The sequence below is a fragment of the Typopeltis vanoorti genome, chromosome 23, assembly GCF_054136105.1.
Source record: "Typopeltis vanoorti isolate ZY-2024b chromosome 23, IOZ_Tvanoo_1.0, whole genome shotgun sequence".
Classification (NCBI taxonomy): domain Eukaryota; kingdom Metazoa; phylum Arthropoda; class Arachnida; order Uropygi; family Thelyphonidae; genus Typopeltis; species Typopeltis vanoorti.
This window is the reverse complement of record NC_143571.1, coordinates 27,329,828-27,348,918: the sequence shown is the minus strand read 5'-3', so window position 1 is coordinate 27,348,918 and position 19,091 is coordinate 27,329,828. Positions and strand designations below refer to the sequence as shown.

At 36.5% G+C, this 19,091-nt stretch overlaps 1 protein-coding gene across 1 annotated transcript in view; it reads left to right on the top strand.

Annotated features, from left to right (window-relative positions):
* The window catches only part of LOC150093712 (centrosomal protein of 290 kDa-like), a 462,999-nt gene that overhangs the window by 394,524 nt on the left and 49,384 nt on the right, over nucleotides 1–19,091 (top strand). Inside the window, exon 24 of the mRNA XM_090412505.1 lies at nucleotides 7,669–7,789. Within this exon, the coding sequence (XP_090268631.1) occupies nucleotides 7,669–7,789 (121 nt within the window). The remainder of the gene's footprint in view (nucleotides 1–7,668; nucleotides 7,790–19,091) is intronic.

The window sequence follows — 19,091 nt, the reverse complement described above, 5'->3', positions numbered from 1 at the left end:
ATCTGTTACCTGTCAAGGCTCCAACATTGTCAGATCTTATATTTCTATCTTCTAAAGCACTTTTTACCATATCAATCCACCTATATCTTGGTCTTCCTCTGGGTCTTTTTCCTTCCAACCTGGCAGATAACACTTGTTTTGCTAATCTTTCCTCTCCCATTCTGTTTAAGAGACCATACCACCTGAACTGGGTATCACTGATGGTGTCTTCACATTTTCTGTATATTTTCTTGAATTATTTTCAGAAACATTTTGAAAACGTGACTCATTAGTCTGATCATTCTATAGTCATTACAAGTTTTCGCATTTGCTTTTTTAGGCATGATAAAGTTCAACTGTAACCAGTCTTGATGGATTATGCCTGTATTGTAGATCTTATTAAATATTCATGACTTATTTTTCACTATATTAACAACACCGCACACACTTTTATCACAAAGATGTTTTATTAACGCTTATATTTTGCTGATTTTCAACTCGGCATCATCAGAGCACAACACACTTCTTGTATACGCGACAGTGAGTGAGTGAAACAATATAATTGCAAAAGACAAAAGACCTAAAGTCCTATTTTTGGAGCCCTCTAACGAAAAAAAAAAAAGCAGCTATCCAGGAGTTTTTCTTAGGATAACCGTCTCCCAAATTTTTGGCAAATTAATGCAACCATATTTGTTAAGGTTGGGAGAATTTTTCAAAGCCATTGCTGACTCAAAAAATAATCTTTCAGATCTATAACGACTTCTAAATAGGACATTCGTTTTACTCCATCTAATCCTGTGTGAAGGAGTGTCTAAAGCGGGTCTGCCAGTCCCGACTTTCCATAGTAATAGTAGTGAATGTATCTTTCATGTTCTTCCAGGCAGATGTTCACTGATCTTCCTGTTTGCCCATAATAGACCAAGTCACAAGGAACTTCATACACTCCTGGGTGTGCTAAAGGGTGAAGTTCATCCTTATGCGAGCAGATCAGAGTTGCCAGCTTGACATGAGGTTTGAAAGTGGTGCGAAGGTCATGTTTCAACAATACTTTGGCTATCTTTTCCGATGTACCTCTGATGTAGGGAATAGAAATGGTCATATTGTATTCTTGTGTATTAGGGGAGGGCAGAGTAATGGGCCCATGTAGTATGTTATCTATTTTGTAGGGATTGTAGCCATTGGCTAAGAACATGTGGCACAGGTATTGGAGTTTAGTGGTCAGAGCTGTATCAGTAGAACAAATGACTCTGGCTCTGTGTGTAAGTGTTTTTAAAATGCCGTACTGTTGGACTGGATGATGATGTGATTGTTTATATAGGTATCTTCCTGTGTGTGTGTGTAGGCTTTCTGTAAATAGAAAAATATAGTGATCCATCAGAAAGGTGGCTGACTAATGTGTCAAGAAATGGTAAACAGTTATTTGATTCTTTTTCTACTGTGAAGTGAATTTTGGGGTGTTGGCTGTTTAGGTAGGTGACAAAAGCATCCAAAATGTCTTGTCCATGGGACCAGATGGCAAACACATCATCTACATAGCGTAACCACACTTGTGGCTTGTATGTAGCTGTGATAAATACTTTGTTTTCAAAGTGTTCCATGTAAAAATTTGCTAACGGGGAAGAGAGGGGGGGGGGATTAATGGTACCCATAGCAGTACCATTAATCTGTTTGTAGAATTTTCCTCGCCATGTAAAGTAACCGGCATTCATGGAAAATTGAAATAATTCAAAAATATCAGGGGGAAATTTAGACTTGATTAAATCAAGAGTGTCTATAAGTGGTACATTGGTAAATAAGGAGGTGACATCAAAACTAACCATTATGTCTGAATCTTTTAGGATTAGATTTTTAACCAGTCTTTTGAATTGGACTGAATTTTTTACAAAAGTAGAGGAGTTGCCAGTAAGGGGGGCAAGCGACTTGGCTAAATGCCGGGCCAGTTTATATGTGGGACTATCTATGCTATTGACTATGGGACGTAGTGGGATATTAGTTTTGTGGATTTTTGGTAATCCATAAATACGGGGTGGTTTAACATGAATTGGTTTTATTTTCCTGATGATTTCTTTGTGCCATGATGTCACTCTTTTCAGTAATTTTCAGACTTTTTTCTTTTGAGACATCGTAGGGTCTCGATATATAATTTGATATGTGGAACTGTCACATATGAGATCTTGAGAGATCCACGGGCGAGTTTAGCGCTTCTTCGAGAACAAATCGCCACTACTCGCATAGAGCGTAGTAAGCTAAACAGCTCTATCACAGCTCTACAACAAGAAGTAATCAACGTGTTAAATCCTGAAATATGGACTGTCCTATAGCACATCTCCGAAGTTGCAGCAAAAAAAATAATTCACAAGAGTAAAAAGCAAACGCCTAAAGAAATATGAACTTCTAAAACAGTGGCAACATATGAAGTCCCGACCGCAACTTCGACGAGACCACGTGGTCGTAAACCTATCATTGGAAACACTCACTAAAGAAGCCAAGAATGCTCTCAGTCTAGGACATAACTTTGCCGTCATGCCCAAACAAATTCCTAAACTAGAAATTATGATGAAAGTAGAATGGGGTATCCACGATCTTCTGCCAGCAATGGCCAATAACATGCTGACTAGATATAGCAAGTATTCTAAACAAGGCTAAGGCTCGAAAATGCAATATGCCACGTAAGCAAATAACTGCCCTAAAAAAGTTATATAATAATACAAATATTATTATTACAAAAGCTGATAAAGGAAATGCAACAGTTATCATGAATGAAGAAGAGTATAACAGAAAAATGCAAGATCTCATGTGTGACAGTTCCATATATCAAATTATACACCGAAACCCTACGATGTTCCAAAAGAAAAAGTCCGAAAATTACTGAAAAAAGGTATTGGAAACAATACCTTTTTTCAGTAAAAAAAAATACTTTCTTTGGGCCATGATGTCATGGCCCAAAGAAAGCATCAGGAAAATAAAACCAATTCATGTTAAACCATCCCGTATTTATGGATTACCAAAAATCCACCAAACTAATATCCCCTACATCCCATAGTCGATAACATAGATAGTTCCACATATAAACTGGCCCGGCATTTAGCCAGGTCGCTTGCCCCCCCCTTACTGGCAACTCCTCTACTTTTTGTAAAAAATTTAGTCCATTTCAAAACACTGGTTAAAAATCTAATCCTTAAAGATTCAGACATAATGGTTAGTTTCGATGTCACCTCCTTATTTACCAATGTACCACTTATAGACACTCTTGATTTAATCAAGTCTAAATTTCCCCCTGATATTTTTGAATTATTTCAATTCACCATGAATGCAGGTTACTTTACATGGGGAGGAAAATTCTACAAACAGATTAATGGTACTGCTATGGGTACCATTGATCTCCCCCCCCCTCTCTCCCCTGTTAGCAAATTTTTACATGGAACACTTTGAAAACAAAGTACTTACCACAGCTACATACATGCCACAAGTGTGGTTGCTATGTAGATGATGTGTTTGCCATCTGGCCCCATGGACAAGACACTTTGGATGCTTTTGTCACCTACCTAAATAGCCAACACCCCAAAATTCACTTCACAGTAGAAAAAGAATCAAATAACTGTTTACCATTTCTTGACACATTAGTCAGCCACCTTTCAGATGTCACTATCTTTTTCTATTTACAGAAAGCCTACACACACAGGAAGATACCTACATAAACAATCACATCATCATCCAGTCCAACAGTATGGCATTTTAAAAACACTTACACACAGAGCCAGAGCCATTTGTTCTAACGATATGGCTCTGACCACTGAACTCCAATACCTGCGCCATACGTTCTTAGCCAATGGCTACAATCCCTACAAAATAGATAACATACTACATAGGCCCATTACTCTTCCCTCCCCTAATACACAAGAATACAACATGACCATTTCTATTTGCTATATCAGAGGTACATCGAAAAAGATAGCCAAGTATTGTTGAAACATGGCCTTCGCACCACTTTCAAACCTCAGTCAAGCTGGCAACTCTGATCTGCTCGCCTAAGGATAAACTTCACCCTTTAGCACACCCAGGAGTGTATGAAGTTCCTTGTGACTTGGCCTATTATGGGCAAACAGGAAGATCATTGAACATCCGCCTGGAAGAACATGAAAGATACATTCGCTACTATTACTATGGCAAGTCGGAACTGGCAGACCCGCTTTAGACACTCCTTCACACAGGATTAGATGGAGTAAAACGAATGTCCTATTTAGGGGTCATTATAGATCTGAAAGATTATTTTTTCAGTCTGCATTGGCTTTGAAAAATTCTCCCAACCTTAACAAATATGGTTGCATTAATTTGCCAAAAATTTGGGAGACGGTTATCCTAAGAAAAACTCCTGGATAGCTTTTTTTTTTTTTTTTTCGTTAGAGGGCGCCAAAAATAGGACTTCAGATCTTTTGTCTTTTGAAATTATATTGTTTCACTCACTCACTGTCGCGTATACAAGTGTGTTGTGCTCTGATGATGCTGAGTTGAAAATCAGCGAAATATAAGCGTTAATAAAACATCTTTGTGATAAAAGTGTGTGTGGTGTTGTTAATACCGTGAAAAATAAGTCATGAATAACCATCAACACCTAAGCTTATCTGTTAGATCTTATTAAATAGTTTTACTAATATATTAAAGTTGTCACCTTCTAATAATTTTACTATTTCTGCTGGTATTCTATCTGGGCCTAAGGATTTACCATTTTTAGCTGAGTTTAGTGCACATTCTACCTCTGATCTTAGAATGCATGAACATTCCACATGTTCATAAGTATTTTGGGGTTCTGTCTGTTATTAGTAAAGAGTTCTTCTATATTGATGTTTATTAAAATTTTTGATATTTATTATTGATGTTTATTAAAATTTTTGATATTTATTATTGATGTTTATTAAAATAATGATGTTTTTTTTGTGTATATATAAACATATTAATAATAATTTCTTATATAGAGATACCTGTGGAGTATTCATAACTATAAATTCACACACATGCTGCAGTAATTAACTTTTTAATAATATGTAAATATTTTGTCTTAAGTATCATAAGACATCATCAGTACAGTTATTAAACAACAATAGGAATTACACTCAAAAAACACCCTTAGTGTGCACGCTTACAAGGGTGGTCTAAAAAGTTCTTGGCCTCAACCATAGATGGCAACACTATTGGCAAGATTTTTTTTTTCCAAGTTGGTACATCTGTCATAAGCATCCATGTGAAATTGCAAGTCATTCTATCAAGTTGTTTGTTTTATACAGCTGTCTGCTTGTATCCCTTGAAATGAATAAAATTGAGTATTGTGCAGTTATAAAATTATTTGTAAAAGAAGGTTTAATACCAAAAGAAATTCATTCGAAGTTCATGAAAGTTTATGGGCACTATTCTCCTTCGTTTTCGACAATTAAAAAATGGGCTGCCGAGTTTAAACATGGCTGTACCAGCCTTGAAGATGATCCACGTGAAGCACGTCCAAAAAGTGTAACAACATCAGAAATCATTAATCAAGTGCACGATATGGTATTGGATGACCGGTGAGTCAAAGTACATGAAATTGCTGATACTATAGGCATTTCAAAAGAATGTTAACTGTGAATGAGTTTAAGTCAACGTATGATAGATGACTTGTGGATGTTGAATAGTTATTCTTGACATGATGTTTAGGGCCTTCCTCGATGAGTCTAAGAACTCCTTGGAGTTGCCCATAATAATAATAATAATAATATGAAAAAGCTTTGCACAAGATGGGTGCCGTGCTTGCTCACAGCAAATCGAAAACGCACTCGCATGAAAATCTCTGAACAGTGCTTGGAGCATTCTAACAAGAATAAAACTGATTTTGTGCGTTGATTTATTACCATGGATGAGATTTTGATTCACCATTACACACCAGAATCCAAACATCAGTCAAAACAGTGAACAGAAGCCGGTTGTTCAGCGCCAAAGAAGACTAACTCTTCTCATCGGAGGTTTGGGATGCTAAAGGCATTTTGCTTATTAATTATCCTGAAAAGGGTAAAACAATAACTGGGAATATTATTCTGATCTTTTAACCCGACCAGACGAAAAAATTCGTGAGAAAAGACCCTGGTTTGCAGAAGAAAAAAATCATCTTTCACCTGGACAATGCACGCCCACAAAGGTGTTTTGGCAATGGGAAAATGAAGGGATCTGCAGTATGAATTATTCGAACATCCACCCTAGTCCCCAGATTTGGCTCTGGTCAGCGTTTTTCTTCAAATGAAGAGGTGATTGCAACTATAGAGGGATATTTTGCAGATCTTACTGAGAACCAGTATGGGATAATAGCGCTAGAGCATCACTGGAATAAATGTATTAGTCTTAAGGGAGATTATGATGAAAAATAAAAATAATTTTGAAATTATAAATTCGTTTTTTCATAGTTAGGCCAAGAATTCTTCAGACCATCCTCTTACATTTAATTCCACTATGTATAATGTAGCATGCTTAAGGATTAAAAACTATTGAGCTGTAATTAAATTAAGTTGAAATATAATTGATAAATTTATTTTATACAGTTGAGGATATTAATAATGAAAACCATAATAAAAAAGTTTGTGTTGTGAAAGGAAAATAGTGAATAGTTTGTAAGAATAAATAATCTTGAGTTATATATATGTTGGTTTTTTTGAGTTCCCTATGATAATCGTGATGCAGTACACATAGATCAGCAATAGATAATCCATGATATGCATAGCTCACCTATTGCTGATCATTTTTGATAAATCTCCTCACTAATTTAGACAGTGTCAGTATATTTATGAAATAATAAATAAGCTACTCAGCGGTTGTTATTGGGTTGATGTGGAAGAGAGTTTTCATAGAATTGGAGATGGGGGTAGAACAAGAGGCCATCTCTGGAAACTGTATAAGGAGAATGCGAGCAGAGGAGTGGTGAGTAGGTTCTTTGCATGGAAAGTGGTTGCTGTGGAATGCATTGCCCGAGTTTGTTATGCATGTTGAATCAGTTTATTGCACAGTTGGATGAGCATTGTGTACAATGTGTACCTCTTATGATAAATATCTGACTCATGGAGGTCAAAGGTAAATAATAATAATAAATAAGCATGAGCCAATTGTATGATGTGTGCATGGGGAAGAAATAATCTTGAGTTGTGTATATATATTGGTTTTGCTGGATTCCCTATGGTGATAGTGATGAAGTGCATATAGGGTAGCAGTAGATGAGCCATGATATGCATAGCTCATCTGTTGCTGATTATTTTTGATAAATCTCCATCACTGATTTAGACATGGTCAGAGTATATTTATGAAATAATAATCACACTATTTTTTTTTAATCTTCATTATGGCACAGGATATAGAAATCCTAATAGTTATTATCTGTTTATAGACAAGTGATTTTTTCTGTTATCAGCTTTCCAGCCATCACTGAATTATGACTACATTTTAATCTTTATTATATTGATAACTTTGAAAGAATTATATAAAAACGTAAACAAAAATTGTTTTTTAACATTCTGTGCTTTGTGTACACACAATGCTGTGTCTGTAAGAAGTTCAGAAATCAAAATTTCAAAAGTGAAAAGAATTATTGAATTGAAAGTGAATTGAATTTGTGTTGTACATAGAAATGAACTTATAAGAAGTTATTTAATAATGGTTTCAAATATTTTATATTTTCAGGGAAGCTCTGCAGGCAGATATTGATGCTCCAACTTGATCAGTCATCATCATCACAGGAACTCAAAAAAATGAACATTGAGTTGATTAAATTACAAGCTCTTAACCTGAAATTAGAACAGAGGTAGGCAAATTACTTTGCTACCATAGAGACAAAGATTCATTGTAATATTACACATTTCTTAAAAAAAAAATAATAATAATAAAAAAAGATGCTAATATTACCTGTTATATACATATGGATATTGAAATATTATCATGATTCTAAAACATAAAAAAAAAATTCCTTTACTGCCTTTTATTTCCCAGAGAGAGAGAGAGAGAGAAGGTGGAGCTCTTTAGTAATAGCCAGCTTCCAAGAATTAGTAGACAGCACTTCTTGATTTTTGGTCGTTGCTGGTTAGTTGATTTCATGGCTTCTGACAAATGTAAGGACTTTGCATTCAAGGTACAGCATTCAACCTGCTACCATCTTGTATTCCTACACTCAGTTTGGTATATTATTATTATGATCATTATTACACAGGCACCTAAATGGAGGACTAATATCATTGTGGGAGACCCAAACTATCAACACAATATGTATTGTTCCTCTCTGAACCAGTTAACAAAGTACTCTCAGACAACCCATTTGATTCCTTCACCACTATCCAAGTGAAAAATCTAGTCCTTACACCTTGCTAATCACCTCTTGTTCTTCCACTTCTGCTCAAGCACTGAAACAATACCCCTACTTCAATCCTATAAATCCTTTAAGTAACTTAAATGTTTATATCACATCCCAGTTTTTGCCAGAAGTGAGCACGGTAATTCAAATGTGGCCGTATGAAGGTTATGCACTAGGTAGCATGGGTTTAACATCGGTCGTTGTGTGAGCTGCAGCAAGATATTTAAATTTTATATTTAAATATGTGCTGATATTTTCTAAATTGTAGATTAAGTATTACTTTGAAATATGCGAGTATGGAACATGGTGTTTGGATAAATTTCTTAGGCGATATTATCATAAATGAATTTTTTTTTTTTTTATTAGCACGCTGATACAATGTGGTGTTGAAAAGTAAATCATTCTGCATCAAAGACAAATAAAGTAAACAGTATGGATTTATTAAAAATGGTATGATGCCATAAATCTATTTCGTATGCATGGAAAAATGTCTATTTATGTAGAGAGCCTGATTAAGAGGAAAGAATGAGTGTGGGTATGTAGAAAATGAGATATTCTGATGGACCATGAGGGTTGCTTAAATATGAATTTAAATACGAGTAGAGAATATCACACTGTAACTGACATAGCAGTTGAAGATTGTGTGAATGTTCAGAGAGTGTGTGTGGAAGTGATAGTGATAAAAAAGTTCATTTCACGATAAAGTACAAGGTGATAATGACATTGAAAACCAAAGTCAAATTAATGATAAAAAAAAAAGTGGACAGTAATAATGCAGAAAAACAGAGTGCTGTTAATGGTAAGGTAGCAAGCTGGTTTGACAGTGAACACATGTGTGTGACTGGGTATAAAATTGTGAGTGTGAATGATAACGAAAAAGGGTGCAAGATTTGAAATCTGAGTTGGTGAAGATGAGACAAGAGATGAGTTGGATGCAGAGTGAAATGAAGAGAATTGGAGATGTGTATGGAAGAGAAGATCTAAATGTCAGTATGAAAAAGGTAAAGAAAGATCCACAAGCAGCATTGTATGACAATTTGATTTTTAGAGGTATGGTAAATGAGAAGATCTAGAAGATTTGTTTTCTGGAGTTAAAGTAAATTGAGCTACTAAATATGAGGAATAAGCAAGCAAATAAGTTTGTAGTGGTAGTAGGAATAAATGACAGAGTAATGAGTAGAGAGAATGAATCTGAGCATAAGAAGAGATGTGAAAGAACAGGATAGTAAGGAAGGAGATTCATAGTTAAGAATTAAAAAGAAAAAAGTTAGCTATTGTTGCAGGGGGGGTGAGCCTATGGCTGTACCTTCTTTTTGTAATAGTATCATTGATCAGGACATTAGTGAAATTTTTCACTACTGTCCCAATCAGTGATACTATTATTCTCCTACAGAATATATTTCTGCCTGACATCACGGCCCTCTTTGCCCCCATACTTTGCTCTAGATATTTTGTGTGGCAAAACACTTTTTACCTACAAAAATAATGTATGCCAATGGACTCACTATATCTAACTTTTACATGGAAGATTTTGAGCAACGAGCTCTAGATGCGGCCAACCTAAAACTCAAATTCTGGCTCAGATGATATTTTTGCCATTTAGCTCCACAGCCACGAAACATTAAACACATTCCTTAGCCACCTGAACAAACAACAGAAATATATCCAATTTACAATTGAAATCGAAAACAACAACTCTCTTCCTTTTCTAGACACACTCGTCACACATATTCCCACAGGCTGTCTCTCCTTCTTTGTCTACCACAAACCTACACACACACACACATGGGCCAATACATATACAAAATTCATACCACCACCCAACACAAAAACTAGGAGTCATAAGCACCCTGAAACACAGAGCCATAACAATTTGCTCCAATGAACATGCTCTGAACCAACAATTTGAAATTATTAACCAAACATTTGTAAAAAGTGGCTACAATAAAAAAAAAAACAGTTCACAAGATCCTTCACAAAAATACCACTAAAAACAAAAAAGACTACAAGAATACCATAGCCATACCCTATGTTAGCGGCATTTCAGAAAAAATAGACAGAACACTACATAAATACAATATCAAAGACTACCTTCAAACCACCAACAAAATTAAAAAATTTACTCAGTTCTTCCAAAGATCATCTTCCATACCTGGCCCACCCAGGAATTTACAAAATCCAATGTACATGTAACCTACCCTACACAGGATGCATGATCCAAATCAGAAAAGATGAACACAAACAACACATTAAATATCTCCATTATGGTAAGCAGGCCTATCAGATCATGTACTCCAAACACATCATAGAATTGACTGGAAAGGCACCAAATCACTACATTGCACCAAAACCTGGTTTGAGAGAAATTCAAAGAAGCCTGTGAAATGCTAAAACTATCCAAACCTGAACAAAAAATGATGGATTAATCATTCCCAGAATGTGGAGGACCTATCTTCAATCCTTATAGCAACCAGAACAAGCCCAGAAGAAAAAATCTCAATAAGAGAGAACTTTAGAAATGTTTAATATAGTTCTGTTTTTAATTTATTTGTTTTTAAAAAATATTTTGTTTAATTTCTATTTATTTTATTTTTTATATTTATCTGCTTTTTTAATTTAATTTACTTTAATTTTTTTATCTATTTATAATTTTTTTAAATTTAATATTATTTAATTGTTTTTTTTTCCACAAGAGGTCAGGGTAGGTAAAAGATTAATAAGCAATTAGATTCATTTTACCTTTGAAAAGTGCAGTGGCATGTATCTTATACATATGTATTTTCCTGACAATTTATGGAGACACAACACGTGTGTTATGTCTCCATAAATTCTTAACTATGAATGCTAACCACCGTGTAACCTTAAAGGAAGGAGAGATTGAAGTGGTGCTCATGAATCAAGAAGTAGATAGCATGAATGTAGAGAATGAGAGAACGAATGTGCAAAATAAACAGGGAATTGGGGGAGACATAGGATGGAGAGGGGAACACAGCATGAGAATAGTTGATGCACCAAGAGGATGTGAATGCATATGTAGACAAAAAAGGGAATGGGATGACTTGCGATGGGAAAGATTAGAGAAAGGGTCTGGGATGAGTAAGGAGAAAAAAAAAATGGCTGAAGGAAAGTATGGAGAAATCACATCTAACAAGTAGTACCAGGGAAACTTGTTATAGATCCAAGAATGAGCTATTATGTTTGTATACAAGTGCTAGAAGTGTCAAAAACAAGAGAAATGAAATGGTTACATGCTATATCCAACCATAGAGATGGAAGTATATAATGTATTTCATGAAAATAGAAAGGGTAAAAAGGGAGGCAGAATGCTATTGATGATAGAAAAAAAAATTCATGTCCTTAGAAGGTAGAGATGCAAGGAGAAATAGTGGTTTTGAGGCAGTATGGTGTGATGTAGAGATGAATAGAATGAAATAAGACCTGGTAATGTGGAGGGTAGTGACCAGGAAATGTATAAGCAAATTAGCCAAGCAAATGGGAAAAGGGTGATCATTATGGGTGATTTTTATTATGACAATATAGATTGGAATGATGAGATAGCAACTGGAAGTGAAGAAGAGTTCCTGGAATTTTTGAGGGATAACTAATTATTTTAGTTGTTCCTGACTCAGGAAGAGTCAGGCAGTATGTAACAGGGAGTACATGAGGATTGAGGGTTTGATCACCTCATCAGAGCATGTTATTATAAATGAAGTGTCAAATCTCCCTCCAGTTGGTGAGAGTGACCATGAAGTGATTACCTGAGTGGTTGCCAACCAGGTAGGGACTTCCGTAAGGAAAGGGTATAAGTGGAACTACAAAAGCTGGTGATGATGAAAAGCTCAGGAAACAGTTTGGAGCTGTAGCATGGAACAAGGACTGAGGAGTTGGGTAGAAAAGTGATCATTGCCACATGGGTGAAGAACTATCTAGTAGAAGATAATGTCTAAATGTATTCCAAAGGATGTGAACTGGATGAATGAAGAGATTAACCATGTAATACAGAGAAAAAAAAGGCATTATGAAGGCAGTGTAAGAGGTTTGGTAATAATCAATTCCATGAGGAATACAAAGAACAGGCAAGGGGGGAGGGTGACTTGGTTGGTAAGGGTAGCAGAGTTTACTATGAGCAGCAGTTAGCTAATGAATAAAAAAAAAAGATTATGGTTGGATGCCATTGATTGGAGAAAATGGTATAAGGACAACTGCTGCAGAAGATATAGTTGAGATATTTAATGATCAGTTCATAAAGGTCATTCATCCGTATGAATATGACATCATGGAGAGTTTGAGAGTAGTGGATGATGAGGAGGATAGACTGATTGTGAGTAAGTAGGAGGTATGTGGGGAACTGAGCAAATTTGACGTTAATAAGGCTGTGGGACTTGATGATATATCACCACGTATGTTGAAGAAATGTGGCAGGAAGTTGATATCTGCTTTGACATATTTGTTTATTACGAGTGTCTTATATTGGGTCAAGGTCCAAAAGAGTGGAATGAAGGAAGGATTTTATACCACTTCATATGGGAGGTGATAGAACTCAAGTATCAAATTTCACTCCAATCTCTGTGTCAAATGTTGTGGTTAAAGTGCCGGAGAGGCTGGTGAGAACCAGTACTCAGAATTGCGTTGATAACAGTGGTGTTGTCTTTGATGGATAGCACAGATTTGCTAAAGGGAGGTCATATTTTAGTAATATAATTACTTATTACAATATGGCAACAGCTTCATTGAAGGGGGAGATGGATACTCAGTAGTATACTTAGACGTTGCAAAGACTTTTGATAGATTACCACATGATAAGTTGTTAGTCAAACTAGAGCAGTGGGGTTGGATATTAGACTAGTGCATTGGATTGGAGATTGGCTGTCTGATAGGTATCAAGAAGTTGTGTATGGTTGAGCAATATCCCAGAAGAGGAAAATTGCTAGTGGTGTGGTGTGCCTCACGGGTCTGTTTTAAGGCCATTGCTGTTTAACCTGTCTGTTAAGGATATTGGGGAAGATTTGAATTGGGATATGCAGTTGTTTGCAGATAATGCAAAGTTGAGATGAACTATTTGAGATGAATAGACTGAGTGAATGTGCATGAGAGTGCACAATATGTACAACATGTGCATATTGTGTGAGGTCCAGGAAATAAGAGATCTTGGGATAATTTTATTTATTCTTATGGCAAAATGAATACAATGCAGATATAGATGAATGTCTAACCCAGAAAGCCAATCCAGGGCCTCATCCATCACCTTGTGGATGTCTTGGAGGCTACTGTGAAATTGGCACCTTGGTCAGTTGTTCACAATGTGAGTGATCATCTAGACTATGGGGGAAAAGAGTCACAATAATGGTGGTCTGACAGTTTCCATTTGTGTAGTAGGTAGCTTCATCTGCCTTGGTTAGTTCTGCTCCTGTTGACAGATGACCAAATCTTCCTAGGGAGAGCAAAACCAGGCTGCAGAACATGGAGATCTTCATCCAGGATGCCATTTGTCTCCACATGTCAGATGTCAAATGGTAAGGCAGCTAAAGAGAGTTCATCCATGGACCAGAAAGGGTTTCTTGATTTCAGGCAAAGACTAGATGGATTTTTAAGTCTGGTGGAGAGGCAGGAGCGAGTTGTCATTACTTTATTAAATTCTTTAAGAGAAGCTTGTCTTCTCTGTATATTTGGTGGAGCAATATTGGATAGAACAGGCAGCCAAGGGAGAAGAGAGTTTCTCAGTGTCCCACTAATTGTGTGCATGGTAGATTTTAGCTGGGTATCTATGATTTTAGTATGAGCACTTCTTTCCCCGATGGGGGGCACAGTATTCTGCTGCATAGAATGCAGAGGATAATGCAGATGACTTTAGGACTGCCCCGCAAGCCTTGAAATGATACTTTTTCTCTTTTTTTTTTTGTTGGATGTGCCTTTTATAGGTTATTCTTCTGTCCAGTCTCACTCCAAGGTATTTAGGGTGAGGCTCATGTTTCACCATCTTGCCACAGAAAGAGAGGTTGAGTTGTTGATTTGCCTCTGCATTGCTTAGATGGAATGTTGTGAACACTGTTTTTGTTGGATTTGGCTTCAGGTAGCAACTGCTTAAAGTACTCTTCCAGGATGTTTGGATCTGTGTCCAAGGTTGTTTCCAGGTTTGCAAAGGAGGTAGGCTGGTGTAGGATCGCTAGGTTATCGGCATACATGTATTTGCTAGAGCTGATATGTGGTATTTTGGACATGTAGATGTTGAAGAGCAAAGGGGCTAACACAGAGCCCTGGGGGAGACCACTGGGGAGGAATTGTGCCTGCTCTTTTTTCCATTAATATGGACCCGAATCTTTCTGTTGGAGAGAATGGGAAAAGCTGGGAAGTTTTGTACACCTAATAATATTGCCTAGCTTTAGGTGGAGGCCCCTTATCCAGACTGTGTCATAAGCTGATGTTAGGTCGATGAAAGTGACTCCAGATTTAAGTTTCTACTGGAAGCCTGTGTTAATATATGTTTTATTTTTGCCTATATGTAATATTTTTACTCTTCTATCTTTATTCTATTCTTAATTCTTTATAGCTTTACCCTAATGCGCTTTTTCTCTTTTAACCCCATACTCACTTACTCTACTGCGTTTTATGTTTATCCACCTTCCTTATTTATTAGCCGTATGCCAATGAACACTGAAAATTTATTTGTAAGACTACGCCATCAGTATATCAAATATTCAGCATAAAACTCAATAAAACTTCCAGTAGATCCCTCTCTCTCCTACTCGCATACATTCCTTCAACAAAGTTTACATAAACAGTCGTGGTTCGTAAGTAACTAAACTGCGCTTTATTGCCTTAATTGTTTCCTGCTCACAAGTCCAATTTTATTTCGGAACAGTGCAGTTGAAAAATAAAGGATCAGGCAGCATTCTTTTAACAAATAAATAAAACACATTTATTTACATTAAATTGAAATATACATGAATCAAGACAGGAAGATTGCTTTCTCTACCTATCTATGAAATCATTAGTATACGATTAAAACCCTTTTACTTTAACACTAAATAATTTCTTTAACTCAAAAACTTATTTACTCTCTGCTTACAAATTCAACTTATGAAACTTCTAGTTTACTCGCAAAGAGGTTAGCTAACTCTCTAAGTTATTTTTACAGATCTTGTATCAACTTCTAATATGCCAGTTTCCCTCTTATGGACGCTTCCCATTACTAAAAAACTGACTCTTAACAGTCCATATACAATATATCTCCTAGATTATAAGAGAAAATATATAAAACAATATAACTCACAGAGGCTCTGTATCACACATTCAGTCAAGAGTTTTTTTACTGAAGTCTTTATGGCTTTTTTTTCATCTCAAGATTTAGGCTTCCACCAGGAGTGTCTTGCTACAGTGGTATCACTTTGAGATATTAGCGAGCTTTTTGACTGCAATCTGCAGTACTAGATATACAAGAGGTTTCAGCATATGGACAAATTCTCCTCTGGATCCTTACTTCGGGAACTTCTGCTTTTAATTGCCACCACTTGTGCTACTAATCGCCGATGACTGCAACTGCTGTCGACTGGCTCTGGCTCTTTTCGGTAACAGCACTTCACCTTTGCTCTTTAGGCACTTGGATCTCGGCTCTACTCTTTGTAACTGGGCCTTGCCTTTCCTCGTTCTTTGCCTCCACTGCACTGGTTCCAACTGCCTCTAGTCCTGACTTCTGATGACTCTCTCTTGATGTCTGGAAGATTTCTCTTGCGACCTGGAAGCCCCTTATACTTCGCTCAGTCTCCTTTTATTTTGTGATCTCAGGGCCTTGCACTAAGGGTAGTAACCCCAAAGAATTTGGCATGAATCTTTCATCTTCTTTTTAGTTTAACACTCTCTTTGGTCTCCTGCGTGCAATCTTTTGATTATTTTGCCGGGCACGGAAACTTGTCTCTAAAACAAGCGGATGTAAAACTAGCAGACCTATTTGATACTTTGCTTCTCCTTTCGGACTGCGGAAACTTCTCTAAACCTAGCGGCACTCTTGAAAACTAACTTTAAAGATGTTAGTGTAGAGCTTATAGGCAACTCTTATATACAAAACTAGTAAACAACTTTCCTGCACTCTTACACATAACTATATACAAAATTCTGATGGGAAAGCGTTGCCTTTGTTTTCGACATTAAAACAGTAAATATATTCACTTCCCACAGGGTCAACTAAATTAATATTTTGCACAAAATATACATAGAAACAAACAATGTTAATTACAGTTCTCATGGGACTTGACCTATGTAAAAAATCGATTTTAAACATTTTAATATTTTTAAGCTACATTGAATTTTTTACAAAGGCCCACCTGTTCATGAAAAATTTTTCCTTTAATCTATTTCTGTATTGTGTCTCATGCTTTCTCTGGGTCGGACAATACTCAGATTTGTCTTTTAAATTTGAGCAGGGATGCCTTCAGCCTGACGTGTGGGCTCTTCTTGATGCGACTGGTGCTGTATCTCAGGTTTGATATTATCCCTCGGGCATTTTATCCCTTTACGATACCCTGCTCTCCTTATTCTATTTCTCCCATTACCTGGGTGGTAAATTTTATTACTGCCTCTCTCTCTATAATGTTTACTTCAATGGCATTCTTTACATTTTTTATTGTGGCGTCCATAATTTCCGTCTCGTTTGCCGCCACCTTGACACTCGAGATGTGAAAGGTCTTCCCCCCCTCCCTTTTTTTTTTTTTTTACTTGTTCAGTATCCCTGACAGTTGGGGGATCAGGCAAAGAATTTTCCCTGTCTCTTTGGTCAAATTTTCTTTTTTCTTTTGCTCTCCCCTTTTCTATCTGGGAACGGTCTCTTCTCGTGTTATTCTCACCAATATCTCCGTTAGCACGATGTCCTTGGGTATCTTTCTTCTGGGCAAACTGCTTAATCCCCATTATGGAGATTTCCTTTTTAGAGAAATCGCAGGAGAACCTCTGTTTCTCTAAAAAGTCAGTTCCAAGTATTATCTTTTCCATGGTTCTAGGGGATTTCTGGGAGTATTAAAAGCTCTGGTGAGACGATCAACTCATAACCAGGCAGCCACATATTCACCTTCAGTTTGTCCGAGACATGAACAGAGGAGTTTGTAATTCCGTTTAATATGATCGGCCTTTTTAGCATAGTGATACAGTTGGGCACCCGGGATTTCAGCTTCCTAAATGAAGATCCGGTAATCACTGAAACTTGGGAACCGGTATCTAGCCAAACTTTGCACTGTAGCCCCTTTATTTTACCTTCTATCATAGTCAGATCCTTCATTTTGATTTCTAATGTTTCTCTGCATTCTCTTTGCTCCTCGCTTGTGATGGCGGCGAGTTGTTACCATATTAGATTCCCAAAACATCCTTCTATTAGCGGCTCTTTTACTGCTATAGCAATTTCTTGCAATATGCCCAAATTTATTGCATCTATAGTACTGAGGTACTTTTCTCCTGTCTTCCCTTTCAGTATACTCTTGTTCAGAGCCCAGCTATTCCTTTGAGGTTTTCTTGAACTCCCCTAATTGGTTTAGAATGGAGTCAAGTTTCTCTAACAAGGGCTGCTGTAGTCTTTACCTCATTTTTGATATAATAGTGTATTTCTTCCATATTAAGAGACTCTGCGACCGTCAATCTGTTGTAGTCTATTTTATTCACTTCTGTGGCCTTATTTTCCTCTTTCTCTCCCTTCAGTTTGTCTTTACTTTTTTCTTTAGAATTCCCTGGATTTTCCTCTTTCTTAACCTCTCTCTTTTGATCTGACACTTCAGTAATGTTGTGTATCTGTCTGGCACTAGATTCAGGATGCAGATCGCCTAGCCTTTCCTCTTTTTCTTTAATTGCCTGATAGCATTCTTCCAAGGTGTTTATCTTCCTTTTGTATGCTGTCTCTTTATACTCCTCTTTTATTCCTAACCTGAATTGGTTGAAGACAGCCCAATCAAAGTGACTCTTGTCCTCACTAGATATGCTCAGGCTATTAGCTAAACTGAGCAGTCTATTATAATAATCTGTGGTGGATTCTTTCTTTTCTTGTCTGCATTTTTGGAGCCTCTACATGTTCGAACCCACGCTTTTAACTTTGGAAAACTGGGATATCAGGGTATCCTTGAATTTATTGTATTCCAAAGTGTCTCTCAGTATGGGAAAGGAATACAAAAAATTCTTGGCCCTGCCAATCAGTTTATGCCTAAGTATTATTAGAAGCTGAAAGTCCGAGCAGTTTCCCACGTTCCTTAGCTCCTCTACAAACTTGAAGAAACACAACACATCATCGTGGTCTTCTCCAGAGAATTGAGGGATAATGAGGAGGATTTACAGTTCTAAAAAATTCTACATCCCCCATTATGTTAGTGCTATTGGCTCCTGAATTACCGCTGTTCACATTAATGGTTCTTAAAAAATTTTCTTACACTAAATATACACTTTCTATTTATTTGCCTGTTCTTTATTTACAAAACTGTTCCAATCCACTTTTCTTATTCTAATTACTTATGGATTTTATCCTGTCGCTGCTGCGCCATTGTAACTATATGTTTTATTTGTGCCTATACGTAATAGCTTTATCTTTACTCTTCTATCTTTATTCTATTCCTAATTCTTTATAGCTTTACTCTAATGCACTTTTTTTCTTTTAACATTACTCACTTACTCTACTGCGTTTTATGTTTATCCACCTTCCATATTTATTAGCTGTATGCCAATGAACACTGAAAATATATTTGTAAGACTGCGCCATCAGTATATCAAATAATCTACTGGCGTATATTCCTTC